The sequence below is a fragment of the Spermophilus citellus genome (assembly GCF_964194105.1).
Source record: "Spermophilus citellus genome assembly, chromosome: 3".
NCBI lineage: Eukaryota > Metazoa > Chordata > Mammalia > Rodentia > Sciuridae > Spermophilus > Spermophilus citellus.
This window is the reverse complement of record NC_138184.1, coordinates 216,290,803-216,305,047: the sequence shown is the minus strand read 5'-3', so window position 1 is coordinate 216,305,047 and position 14,245 is coordinate 216,290,803. Positions and strand designations below refer to the sequence as shown.

The window sequence follows — 14,245 nt, the reverse complement described above, 5'->3', positions numbered from 1 at the left end:
GCAAATCAAAACTACTGTAAGATTTCAACTCACTCCAGTCAGAATGGCAGCTATCAAGAATACAAACAACAATAAGTGTTGGAGAGGATATGGGGAAAATGGCACACTCATACATTGCTGGTGGGATTGCCAATTGGTGCAGCCAATCTGGAAAGCAGTATGGAGATTCCTTGGAAAAGTTGGAATGGAACCACCATTTAACCCAGCTATCCCCACTCCTCACTCCTCGGTTTATGCCTGAAGGACTTAAAAACAGTATTCTACAGGGACACAGGACAATGTTTATAGCAGCATAATTCACAATAGCTAAATTATGGAACAAACCTAGAGCCCTTCAGTAGATGAATGGATAGGGAAACTTTGGTACATACACATAATGTTCCACTCAGCATTAAAAGAGAATAAAATCATGGCATTTGCAGGTAAATGGATGAAGTTGGAGAATATAATGCTAAGTGAAACAAGCTAATCCCAAAAAACCAAAGGCTGAATGTTTTCTTTGATATGAGGATGCTGACACATAATGGCGATTGTGGGGGAGAGCATGGGAGGAATGGAGGAACTTTGGATGGGGCAAAGGGGAGGGAGGGGAAAGGAGGGGCAAAGGGTAGGAATGATGGTGGAATGAGTTAGACATCGTTACCCTAAGTACCTGTATAAGACACAAATGATGTGAAAATACTATGTGTACAATCAGTGTCTTGAAAAATTGTGCTTTATATGTGTAATATGAAATGAATTGCATTTTGCCATCATGTATAACAAATCAGAATAAATTAAAAAATAAGAATATAGGTAGTGTAGTTCCATTTTGAATAAAGTTTGAAAACGTACATGCGTGTGGTAAAACTATAAAGAAAACCAAGGATATGAAAAATACAGAACTCTAAGAGATAGTTATCTCAGGGGGAAGGGAAGGTGATAGGAAAGGGTATACCAGGGCCTCAAAGTAAGGGGAGTGCTCTTTCTTAAACTGGGTTGGGGGTACTTACATGTTGGTATTATCTATATAGCTGGTGTGTGTGTGTGTGTGTGTGTGTGTGTGTGTGTGTGTGTGGTGTATGTACACATATACACACATACACTTCATATTTGATAGTAGCACACCAGTACCAGTTGGAGGAGAGGGTGACCTGGGGGAAGATACTGGCGTATGTTGGGGTTGGAGAAAGAAAGGGAAAATGCTATTTTTTAAACCAGGTAGAAAAATGAAAGGTGAGGATTGGGTAAGGGAAGTTTTTATAATGGCACAAAAAACCTCCATAGGACATTCTGAGCAGTACAAGAAGAAAAGTTGCTAAAGATTTGCCAAGTTGGGCAGCAGTTTAGTTATCTGACTGCTTTTATTTTTAGACTCTTCGAAATTCTGTGGTGGGGTGTGTGTGTGTGTGTGTCTTGTTTTGTAGGTTTAATATCCACAGAGTTGAAATGACTCATCATGTTTTGAAAACTACAATTTAGCAGAGAAGCAAAAATAGTAGCTCCATTTGGATTGAAGCTCTTTAGAGACATTCGACACTGCCATTCCCTGGGGTTCCCTGGTCCTCAGAGGATTTCCTGTGTTTCCAGCACCCTTGAGCTAGGTCACTGGGGTCTCACAGTCCAAAATGCCTTTGTGTGGGTTTCATTAACCAAATTTAGTGTGTGCTTTCAACTCACTTATCGTATGACATAATCTGGCAGGTTTTTCAATTTACTTTATCAACTATTTTGAGAAAATGGGCTAATTTAACAAGGTGTGAAGAGCCTTCCACCTCTGAGAACACAGGGACCTGTCTTTGCAGGCTGACTCTGCCCCATGTGCTATTTTCAACAAGTCAGCTTCAACTCTGAGTCTCATGTGCCCCAGAAGGAAATTGGCCTTGGTCTTAAGGGATCCATTTAGCTTGAAAAGTCCATGATTGATCACTACATTTAGGGAAGCGTTCCAGATAGAGAAATAGATACTTAAAAAGATACTTATTTGTGTGAGTCTTAGATAGTTGGGGATCCTCATCACTGACTTTTAATCACTCTGAGGCAGCACTTGGGCAGTTCCTGGGCTGTGACATATGGCATGGCCAGGTGGGGGGGGTGCCTGATAAATATGTGTTTATGCAAGCTCAAGGAGAGAAGGTGCCTCAATGTTGGCTACTTAGAGTGGGGTGGCACACCCGGGTCAGCTGGAGTGAAGCTGAAGCCCAGGCCCCATCGCAGAACTGCTGGGCAGGGGTGGCATGTTTTCAAGGTCCCCACATCATTTGCGGGCACATCACTGTCTGAGAAGCACTTGGTCTCACCCCAACCCCGTTCCTTTCTCTCTGTTGTCAAAGAGAGAACCTTTTACTCTTTTGTGATCTAGTGCTTTAGAGCTCGGAAATTGATCCCCAGGGCTTGAGATGAGAGTCCCTGATGCCTTTTATGCTGAAAAAAAGAGACTCACCTGGGTTTTCTAACCTCTTCCTGAATTAACCACAGAAGTAATTCCCCATGGCATTGCAGCTGCTGTCTCTCCCCCAGGGCCTGGCAGAAAAGGAAAAAAAAAAAATCCCAGGTTGGCACGCTTGACATTTCTCAATGTGAAGTTTTGTTTTTTTTTTTTGTTCCTGTGCTTTCCTAGTTAGGAGTTTTTTTTTTTTTTTTTTTTTTTTTTTTTTTTTTTTTTTGGTCCTTTTGATGACTTTGCCTTTCTTGCTCCCTTATCCTCTGAAGGCAGGGTGGATTTAATTCTCATTTTCATCAGAGCTGGATCTCTTCTTGGCCTTTTGGCTAAGATCAAGTGTAGCATCAGATCTGGTTCATAAATTAGCCACTCAACATCACTTTTCTCTCTCTCAGCCTTCTGGTGCACTTGAAATGTGTTTCTGATTTCTTTTAAAAGGGATCTCACTCCTTGTTCAGCTCTTACATTTCAAAACAAGTTATATCATAGCAGAGTTTTAAAACAGACACATAAAATGACTCATCCTTAGGAAAACTTTCAAATTTATATGCTATACAGTTGGACAGAGTTGTGATTTGTATTACGTCTTGAATATATGCCTTTCAACCTTTACTGCAGAGAAGAACAGCTGCTGTTTTACTGGATTGGTATTAAGTATCATGTTCTCTTTCACCCATGCTTGGACTGAGACAGGTAAGTCATAAAAGCACGTACACAGGGAATCCTAGGGCCAGGTTGTATTGAAGGCAAAAAACATTTAATAACATCATATGAAACAACTTAAAATCTCTATTTAATAAATTGTGTCCTTTTACCGTGTATCTCTTTTCTTTTTTTAAACTAATTTTGCAGTGCTAGAGATTGAACTCGGGGCCTTGGGCATGCTAGGCAAGTGCTCTACCACTGAGCTACATCCCTAGCCTGTGTTCATCTTTTAAGTCATGTCCCAGAGAAAAGAGAATGGAGGTTTGTGGCTTTCATATGTTAAAGGCACCAGCTAGAAATATGTTGTCTATAGGACTAAGCATTATTTACAGATTTTAGGATATTTACACAAAATCTATTCACAAAGTTTTGTCTTAACTTTTGTTTTAATGTGTATATTTTTAGTTGTAGATGGGCCCAATACCTTCATTTATTTATTTTTATGTGGTCTGAGGATTGAGCCCAGTGCTTCACATGTGTTAGATAAGCTCTGTACCACTGAGCCCCAGCCCCAGCCCCTGTCTTAACTCTTAACTCTGATTCTCATCTCAACCGGTGAGTCACAGATCCCTCTGCTGTCCTCCTTTCACCTTCTAGGCAGCTATACTATTTTATGCATCTTTCGTTTACTCACAAATTAAATAGCAGTATTGTTATTCATTTGTACCATTAATGTTTGTTTAGAGTTACCGTCTATTTGTCATTTACTTATTCTCTATTTCCATTTCCCAGACCTTTTGTCTGAGATAATTTATCTTTGTTCTTGAAGGATGTCCTTGTTCAGAGGTGGTGGGGGTAGCTGCTGCTTCCTCCTCCTCCTCTTCCTCTTCCCCTTGCCTCCTCTTTTTTTTCAGTACCGGGCGTCCAACCCAGAGGCTTGCACACACTGGGCAAGGACTTTCCCTCTGGACTACATCCCCAGCCCAGTTTTAATTTGAGACAGAGTCCCTCTGAGTTGCCCAGGCTGGCCTCAAAATGGTGATCCTTCTGCCTCAGCATGCTGGCTAGTTGGAATTACATGTACCAAACCATATGTGTCTTCTTGATGAGGAGTTTTTGCTCAAGTCTGAGATGTCAGATATTTTCTCTCAAATCCTTGAAGAGTTTGTTCCCTAGTCCTCTAGCTTCTATTCTGTGACTAGTTCTCTGCTTGTGTAATCGACATCCTTCTCTCTCTGACTGCTTTTATAATTTGTCTTTTTTTAAAAAAAATCTTATTTATTTATTTATTTTACTTTTATGGGGTTCTAAGATGGAACCAAGTGCCTCATGCACACTAGGCAGGTGCTCTGCCATTGAGCTACAGCCCTAGGCCTCATAATTTGTCTTTGGTGACCTGTGGCTCAATATTATAAGTATGGGTTTTAAAAAAATCACCTTGTTTGGGATTTCCTGGTTTTCCTAAATTGAAGGATTTGTGTCTCCTTAGTCTTGGAAAATTATTAGTGTTATCTCTTTGAATATTGTTTCTCTGTGACTCCCTTTATTACGTTTTTCTAAAACTTTGATCAAAGGTACGTCTCATTCTGTCTTCTTTCTTATGTTTGCATCTCTTTGTTTCTAGGTGATTTCTTCAGATGTGCCCCTCAGTTCACTAAATCTTACTTCAGCTGGGTCTAAATTGCTGTTTGATGTGTGTGTTAAGTTTTTAAATTTTAATTACAATATTTTCATTTTTCAGTGTTCTTTGTTTGCTTTTCAAATATTTCTGGTCAGTTTTCATAGTCTCTTGCTCAGAACTCATGTTTTTAATCCCCACTTATTATTTTAGATGAATGAAACATATTTTAAAAATGTCTCCCAGAATATCTGAAGTCTTTGAGATCTGAGATTACTTTGATTTAGTTTCTTTTGGCTTTTCCATGGAATTCGCTTGACTTTTCATGGTACCTTATTTTCCTGTGTGTTTTTCATTTGAATTTTGTGCTCATATTTGTTGGAACTGTAGCTGTGGGAGTATTTGATTTGAGAGTGTGTTCTTCTGAGGACAACTTTTTTTTCCCTTTCTCTTTTTGAGACAGGGTTTCACTCTGTTACCCAGGCTGGTGTCAGACTCCTGGGCTCTGATTCTTCTGCCTCAACCTCCTCAGCATTCATTGTAGTTAGGTTTATAAGTGTGTGTTACCATGCTGGCCTGGGATCATTTATATTAGATTCTGACAGACATTGGAGACTGGGCTTATTTTTTGGGAGGGGATACTAGGGATTGAACTCAGAGTCACTCAACCACTGAGCCACATGCCCAGCTCTGTTTTGTATTTTATTTAGAGACAGGGTCTCACTGAATTGCTTAGCATCTTGTTTTTGCCAAGGTTGGCTTTAAACTCATGATCCTCCTGCCTAAGCCTCTGAGCCACTGGGATTTACAGGTGTGCGCTACTGCACCCAGCTATACTGGGTCTACTTTAAATTAGGTCTCTTAGCACAGAGTTATTAGGACCATATAAATAATATAGGTTCTAAACTTAGAGAGACTTGTGTAATTGCTGCACAAAGCCAGGGTTGAGATAGACATTTGTTCTTTCCTTTTCTCCCCCTCCTTCCCTCCCTTCCTTACTTCGTTCCTTCTTTTTTTCTTTCTTTTTTGGCCTGAACAACAGAACTTAGCTGGGTCACTTCTGGAGGCCAGCAGTCCAAGGACTGGGTCAGCAGGCTGGTTCTCTCTGAGGCTGTGAGGGAGAGCCCTGCCCAGGGGTTCTCCTGGCTGCTGGTGTTTGCTGGTAGTCTTTGACATTCCTTATCTTTTAGGAGGATTGCCCTGATCTTCCTTCATCTTCACAGGTGTTCTCTCTGTGTGTGTGTGTGTGTGCAAATTTCCTTTCTAAAATGAGGATAAGAATCATAAGGAAGATTGAGTTAAGGGTAATTTTTATAGTATTTCACACACAGTTGGGACAAGTGGAAGGTATTGTTCCTGCTTGTGATTGCTGCCCTGTCCCCAGCTGTGCTGCAGTGGACAGTACTCTGGGCCTCTGTCAGTGGCTGGGCTGTCACCCACCTAACTTCTCTGGGCAACATATCTAAATTACAGGTGGAGACACCTGAACTTTTAAAATGATGACGGCTGTCCCAGGATCAAGAAGAGCAGAGTTTGAGCAGATGATGGGATGATTTGGACACATGTCAGAACCTGGTATCCTCTGACACTGTTCGTTCCTTCATTTGAGCAGGTGTTTATTGAGTTCCTACAAAATATCACTCACTGCTCTGGCTACCAGGAAAACAGGAAGTGTCCCTGTTTCCAGAAGCTCACAGTTGAATGAGTAGGCAGGTAGTTTGATGGTAAGGGGCGTGACAGGTAGAAGCCCAGGGGGAGGCAGTGACCCATAACTAGAGCTTGGAGGGAGGAGGCCAGAGCTGTGTGCTATCTGAAGGACTGGAAAGGCCTGGTGGAGAGCCAGGGAGGGGCAATCAGGAATGGGGACATCAAGATGCAGGTCACCAAGGCCAGAGCAGATTTGGGTTTGGGGAACCGCAGGGTACTTATTTGGCCAGAGCATAGTTGTGGAGCTTGACAGGGGTGAAAGGTGGGCCTGGAGGTCTCACCTTTTGGAAGCACCACTGGAAAAGCCTGGAACTGTCACCAGGACCTGAGTGGTGCTGCCAGGAGGCACTCTGTCCTCGCAGGAGTCAGCTTGTGATTGGAAGAGAGAACCGTGGGCTCGGGGTCAGGGCAGCCCTGTGTTAGATGCTGGCTTCCCTCCAGGCAGATCTTGTAGTGAACTTGTCCACCTTCTCTAACCTCCTTCCTCGTGTGATAAATGAGGGAGAATGGCTAGACAACCTCCCAGAGCCTGTTTCCTGTGTTGTGGTTTTGTGGGTACGAGTGTCTGTTGTCAGAAAGCAAGAGAAAGCGTGTAAATGTGTACACCCAGAGGCCAGCTTACATAAAGGTGGTGCTCAGGTTTCTGAGTACTTGAAGATTCATTTCCCGTGGTGATTCTGGCCATATCTGGCTTCCGAGTAGCTGTGAATGGTAGCTCTCTACCGCGAGTGGATGTTTGCTGAATGAGTAACTGTGGATGCCTGAAAGGAAACCATAGCAGTCCGACTCCCGTGGCATTGCAGCTAACCCAGCTCTGGTTTTCTTGCTAGATGAGCTCCCTCTGGAGCAGCACGGCCTCTCTTCCTTCCCTGCGGAGCTCTTGCTGGAGACCAGCACCATGCCCAGCGCTGCACACGTGGCCTTAACAGAGACTGCGGCGGAGTCCCAGCTGAGCCGGTCTCTTCTCCCCACGTCCTCTCCATCTGCCACTAGTTTTGATATGGCCTTTTTAAACCATGGAAAGCAGACCCAAAGTACAGCAGATCACAGTGTCTTTGTGGTAAATTATGGGTCTGTGACGAGTAATGAGGTGGCCTTCGGTGACGATGACATGGATAACTTTTTGCCAGATGCTCCCTGGACTTCTGCACGGATGGTGTCCCCAACACAGTCCATCGTGGTCAGCCCACCAGAGCTGCCTGGAGAAACGCCCGAGCTCAAGCCCACCCCATCACTACCCACGATTTCCCTACAGGACCAAGAGGTGACATCAGCCTGGCAGAGCTCAGCCCAGCTACCAGCGACTTACGTGGAGTCCCCCAGTCATCTTGGCACCTCTTGGTCAGCTTTTCCCACCTCTGAGGGCATAATTCCAACTCTTAATGGGAACCTGGTGCTTTATCCTACTGGAACCTACAGCCAGTTACCAAGTAGGACTTGGCCAGAGACAGTGGCTCCAGTCACAGAGGACGCGGGGGCCCTGCCCTTGGGTTTGTGGTCTTCTTTGCCTCCGCCGTTAGGTGATGGCGGTCCCCAACAGCCATCTCTGCCCCCGGGGGAGGTCTCACAGACTCCACAGCAGGTCCTGGCCACACGCACAGGCAGACACCCCGATGTGACCACTGCTGGGAGTCAGCGTCTGGAAGAAACTGTCTTTCCAAGGCTGGACCCCACTGTCACCGTATCACAGACGGCCTTTGCTTCCAGGAGCACACAGGCTGCTTCGTTTTCCGCCCGTCCTGCATTTGTGTCTTTTTCTACTCCGTCAGTGGATGCTTCACACGACCCCTTCCTTCCTGGAGATGCTGGCGACACGTCAGAGTTGCTTGGCAGTCCTGTGGTCCCCAGTCACACGGCGGATACCCTCGTCCTGAGCCCCGCGGCCTCCCTCAGGCCCTACACTTGGTGCACGTCCTGTGCTGTGGCATCTCCTCGGCACGTTCTGGCCACAGGTTCTGTGGAGAGAGACGTGGGGTCAGGGGATGGGCCTGAGACCCTGACGGTGGCCACGCTGGCAGCGAGTAGCCCCTCTCCGTGGAGTAGCGAGGCCACCGACCTGTCTGAGTTCGAGGAGGATCCTCAAGAATATAACACCCTGTTCCCCTCCAGGCCCGTGGTCTCCCTCGATTCTCCATCCCTGAGGGTCTCGGAAACCAGCCCAGGTGTGTCTGCCGAGGTGGGCACGAGCAGCGTCACCAGCGCCCAGGTGTACTCTTCTCTTGACCACCTCTCTGCACCAGTGTCCCTCGGGCCTGCCTTTGGCTTCTCCCCAGTGGCCGACGCTCAAGGAACGCCATCCAGTGTGACCGCTGTGTCTTTCTCGGTCACTGCCAGCGTCCTCCTCGACTCAGCTTTCTCTGTCACAGTAAAGGAAAGCACGCCATCCCTCTGGGTCAGAGACGCGAGTCTGCCCCCCTCTGAGACTCTGGTTCCTCCGGCAGAGCCCTCACTTTTCTCCCACCAGGAACCCGCGGGGGCTTCTGCCCAGGGGTGGCTGACTGTCCTGGATCTGGCGTCCAGCCTCCCCTCCATGCCTCCGCTGGACCTAGGCAGCCCGGCCCCCTCCTCTTCCCAGGTCCCTGCTGCCCCATCTCTGATGCCAAGTGGCCTGTCCCCCATCACGTCTCAGTCCCTTTCTGCCTGGGTGGTGACCTTGGCCTTGCCTGACCCTGCCAGTCTGCACTCACCGCCTCTTTCTGCTCCGAGTTCCACAGACCTGGCATCTCCTCAGCTCTGGCCGAGTGCGGACCTTCCTTCAAGGACGGTCACCTCTCTCCCTGGTCCTTCTGAAGTGCCGGTGCTGCCGAGCTTCTCCTCGGATCCTCTCCAGCTTGCTGGCTCATCCACGGTCGCGCCCACGGACTCCGACGCCCTTTTTACCTCGGCTCTCACTGGAACTACCTCCTCTTTTGAGTTCTTGCCCACCCGCCACGGCTCTGCAGTCGCCACGCTAGTGCCCTCCGGCTCCGAGCCCACCCTCAGCGTCTCGACTGCTGCGACTCACCCCTGGTCACCGTCCCCTGCTTCCCCTCTGACACCTGTTTTCACCGAGGCTTTTCTGTCCTCGACTCTGACACCCTCGGAGGACCCGGTCAGTGCTACAGACTATCACACGTCTGTCTCACCCTCTTCCTCCCAAGTCATTCCCACCCGTCCAATGTCAGTCAGCGACGCATATCTGCCAACAGTGTCCTCACTTGTTCCGGGTGGGAGCTCGTCACCCCTGCCCACAGAGCCACCGTCCACGCTCACAGGCTCACTGGGGAACACATCCCCTGAGCCAAGCACACCCAACAGCACTGCTGCCCATACTGTGGACACTGACCTGAGCAGTGGCACTGGGAGTCCGAGCCCCCCGGAGGGCAGTGTGGCCCCTCCATTGCCATCCCTCCACCCTGTGACCACCTCCACTCTTGAAGTGACAGTGAGTACTCCAGCACCGGCCACCACCAAGCCACCTTATGTGTGTGATATTACAGTCCCCGATGCCTACTTGATCACAACTGGTAAGGCCCCGCGTCCGGTCGCCTCTCTGGGGAGGGGGCTTTTCCTAAGGTGTTCATGAGCAGTGCTTACGGGAGACCTGAAATGCATCTATGTATGTAAAATACTTAGCCCAGTACCTGGCAGTGAGCAGCACCCTGAAGATTACCTATTAGTACTTGCAATAAAAGCAAATAGAGGATTTAAATGAACCATGGAGCTTTTGGTAGGGTCTTTGTCTTCAAAGCTCATAACTCAGTGGGCACATGGATGACATGGTTGAAAGGAAGCCTATTCTCATTTAGTTCAAGCAGAGTCGGGCAGTTGCATAAGGGTAAACTTTGCAATTTTACACTGATTTACTATTCTTGCTTTTGCTTTTATATATTCCTGTAAATGTCATTTGGATCCCAAGGAAAGAAAAATGGAATGAATAAATGTCCTCTGAACGTAGTCATAGACTTTGATCCTCTGCCCTGCCTGTAGCCTCGGTTGGTGGCCAGCTGAGCTCCAGGGTCCTGAGCATTGTGGGCTGTTCCAGCCACATTGGGCTGCAGCCCACCTGGGGACATGCTGTACAAGGCCGACTTATCTCAAGGGCAGTGTCCAGGGAGGAGGCCTGCTCGATCAGCTCTCCATGAGAAGTGACTTGGACGTACATGACGTCTCGTGGGCTATGAGTGTGTGTTCGCCTCCAGCCTAACGTGACAGATCCTGGCTCTGTGAATTGGTTTTGGTGGGGATAGTTTTGATGAAGAAGGGAGAGAAAAATGGCAGGAGAAGTAGGGAAGAAGTGGAGTGGAGTGGATAAAGAGGAAGAGGAACGGGAAAAGGTGCAGGCGAGGACAGAGAAGAGCATGCCTGGTCCGTTTCCCCCATGCCGAGTGCGGTGGACCATGGAGCCTCTGCCCACCACCAGGACAGAGCCGCCACCCTTGCAGTGCGCTGGGACCCTGGCACCCTTTGCTCTCCTCACCCCACAGTAACCTCTGCAATTCAGGTGACAAATCATTACTGAGCACTTCATAAGTGTGTGTCCTTCTCGAGGCTGTGAGGGATAGAGTCAAGGAAGACATGGTCTTAGAGCCTGGTAGGGCAGGCGGTGAGCCATGGGCTGAAAATTAGGTAATGGGAGGAGGAGGTGACTGGTAGGAAATGAGGTTGGAACAAAATTAGACACTTTAATCTGTAGGACGAAGGCAGTTGAGCTGTGAGAGGAGTTTCTCATTGACAAAAATATTTTCATTCTTTTTTTTTTTCTAGAGTGGTTGGATGTAAGGAGCTTATTAAAAGAGTTACTGAAAGCATCTTTATCTCTGAGATACTAGGATATTTATGATACAATGTTGTATCTTTAAAAATTTTTCTGCAAACAACTGGAAACCATTTTAGGAGTACCTCTGAGAACACTGGGCACCATATAGGATAAATTTAACTTTCATATGTGGTATACATTTAATGACACCCTTTATTAGGTATCTATGTTTTTAAACTGCCTTTTGGAACAAAATTCACCTCTTACGAGTGTGCTTTGTCAGCTGTGCAGAGCACCCTGTTGTCACTTTGCGTTTGGAGGGGAGGTAGATGCCATCTCTCGCTTTCAGTAAGGCCTTTGATGAGAGGACAGATCAGATCAACTCCAGTGCTGGTTTAGATTTGACCTTGGTTGCTTTCTTTTTATCTATGAGAGAGTCTGGAGTGGGGTTCGAGGTGGTTCTTTGCAGTGGAGTTCTGTAAGAAGGTAGAACCACTCTAGGTGCTCTTGATCCTTGGTGTCCTTGCAGGGAGACCTTTGACCACAGGTGTCCAGAGGGGGTGACCATGCTTCCTGACCCATGCCCTCTTCTGGAGGGCTCCTCACCTCTCTTCTGCTGGCTCTGGGGAAACTATAGATAGTTGGCAAAATAACTGTAAGAGCTGTTTCTGGATGATTCTTTTTCTCCCCAGAGACTGTAGTTCTCACATCTCAATGTTCATTTTATAATATCTTCCTCAGATTGCTTAGAGCAGGTGGCAGTTATGGTGGCTGTGGGACCATGTAGAGCAGCACCTGGCTGTGGAGTCACATGCAGTACCTGCTTTCTGCTTCCCCTGATGGTTCTTCTGTTTCTGACTTTCTGTCTTCTGTCCTTCCCCAACCTTAGCTCTGGAGACCCTTCCTATCCTCCTCTCCCCGTCCCCAGTCTGTTCTAGTCCTCCCTCCTTATTTCCTTTCTTAAATAGGACATCTTTCCATTCTCCCTTCTCCTTCCTGTTCATTCTGTCTTTCTCTTTTAAGATCCACGGTCCACTCTGATCCACTTGGAGCCTGTGCAGACTGTGGTAGCACCTGCATGACCCAGCAAGGTGCTCCAAGTAATGGATTTGTCCTAATCGTCTCATGAGCTAAAGGAGTGGTCCCTCTTACCATTTTATATCCGGGTCACTGATTTGTTGGAAAAACAATCAAATGTAACTTGTATTTTTTTAAAAAAATTATTATTAGAGCTTTATAGTTATACCTAGTAGCTGGGTTGGTCCTGACAAACTCACACTTGCATGGAAGTCGGCTTCAGTTCATGATCCCTCCCTTTCTCTCCTGTGCCCCCTTCCCTCTCCCATCCTCCTTTCTCTACTAGACTTCCTTTTGCTTGCCTATTAATTTATATTTGGTTGGTTCTTTATGTAATCTTATCCTTCCCCCTCTTTTCCTTTATTTCACTCTAGCTTCCAAGTGTGAAAGAAAACATTTGACCTTTGAGTTTTTGAGTTTGGCTAATTTTCCTTAGTATGATATTCTCCATCTCCATCCATTTACCAGCAAATGCTACAATTCATTCTTTTTTATGGCTGGGTAGAACTCTGTTGCAAATATATATATGTATACATACACACACACATACATATGATTTATTAATCTGTTCATCTATTGATGGGCACACTTTTTTAAGAATAAAGAATGTGGAATGATTCTCTCTCCATTTCTAAAAATTAAGATCAGGGAAATGAAAAATGGAATAATAATATCAACTGCATCCTAATTTTGTGCTATGGCAAGTTGATGGAAGAGGAAGGAAAAAATGGTGGGGGAAGGGAGGGCAAGCTTACTAAATACTCAGTAGGCACAGGGCAGCAGGCCTACACATTAGCATGAATTTTTAAATGGAACTTTTTAGATGTGAAAAAAGTTCAACAGAACTAGGCTAACTACGCTGTAGTATGAGAAATATTTTATCTCCTGCACAAAAATTTAAAATATGGGAATTGGGATGATGTTTTTCCCCCACCCTCAGTGGCTAACATTCTTCACCTGCTGCTTTGAAGAGGGAGGAGGCCCGAGAAGGGAAAAGTCTTCTAGTTCTGTCGAGCAGCATCTTAAAACCTTTAAAAACATTGCTTTTGAGAGCTTCTAAAGTCTGGTGTTTTGCCATTAGGGCCATAGCCAGGGGACAACCTGCTGTTTGTTGGGATAGAAACGGGAACTGGAAGCTCTTTGTCCCCTGGCTAACACATTTTGGCATAGCTTGGTATTCCTAGTGATGCTCAGATGCACGCGGTGGTTGTCTTTGATCTAGTGCTGGCCAGAAGAGCAGTGCAGGAGTACATCATCACCTCCATCAAGGAAGTGCTGAGGATTCACTTCAACCGTGCGGTGGAGCTGAAGGTGAGCCGGCTGGACGTGCGGTGGAGTCCGACGGCACGCGATGAGGCCCTGCCAGTTCTTCCTCTAACCCCTCTGCTGCTCCTTCCTGCTCATCCTCTCCATCTCCTCTCAATGTCATTTCATCGGGGAAGCCTCTCCTGATGGCAGACAGGGTCAAGCTGAGTTCATTGGGGGGACATTTTGGCAGAGTTGGGACAGAGGATCTCTCAGACCAGAGGTGACACTTTTGGTGATGACCTTAACAATTTTTGCTTCTCTTGATTTACATTAAAGGACTTGGGTTTGAGTTTAAATTAAATCTCAGAGTGAGTACATACACATCTTTCAGTACATTGAGTGAGACGGAGACGGATTTCTGAATCTTTTACACCAGTCCCCCCAGTGCCCCTTCTCCTAGATGAGCTGAGGGAGTCATCCACAAGGTGACTGGGGGCACACAAAATGGGGCTCTTGTCAGAAATTGAGATGTGCCCTAAGGTGTGCTCCCGTGTGGTGGAGCTCAAGATTTTAAGAATAGAGTGAAAAGAGGAATGGGAATATCTCCCTTATAATTTTTTTTTGTATTGACCACATATTGAACGATATTGTGTTGTGTTAAGTAAGGTGTATTTAAGATGAATTTCCAGTAATCTTATGTTTTTCATTGTGGTCTCTAGAAATCTTAAAATTGTCTAAGTGGCTTCCATTGTATTTTGGACATCGAATGCTTAATATAGAGAAAGTGCTC

The 14,245-nt window shown here is 46.3% G+C and overlaps 1 protein-coding gene across 2 annotated transcripts in view; it reads left to right on the top strand.

The window, feature by feature from the left end:
* The window catches only part of KIAA1549, a 154,077-nt gene that overhangs the window by 57,188 nt on the left and 82,644 nt on the right, over positions 1 to 14,245 (top strand). For both annotated transcript variants that reach the window (XM_081286368.1, XM_081286367.1), the window contains exons 2-3: positions 7,223 to 9,898; positions 13,430 to 13,518. In XM_081286368.1, the coding sequence (XP_081142494.1) occupies positions 7,223 to 9,898; positions 13,430 to 13,518 (2,765 nt within the window). The remainder of the gene's footprint in view (positions 1 to 7,222; positions 9,899 to 13,429; positions 13,519 to 14,245) is intronic.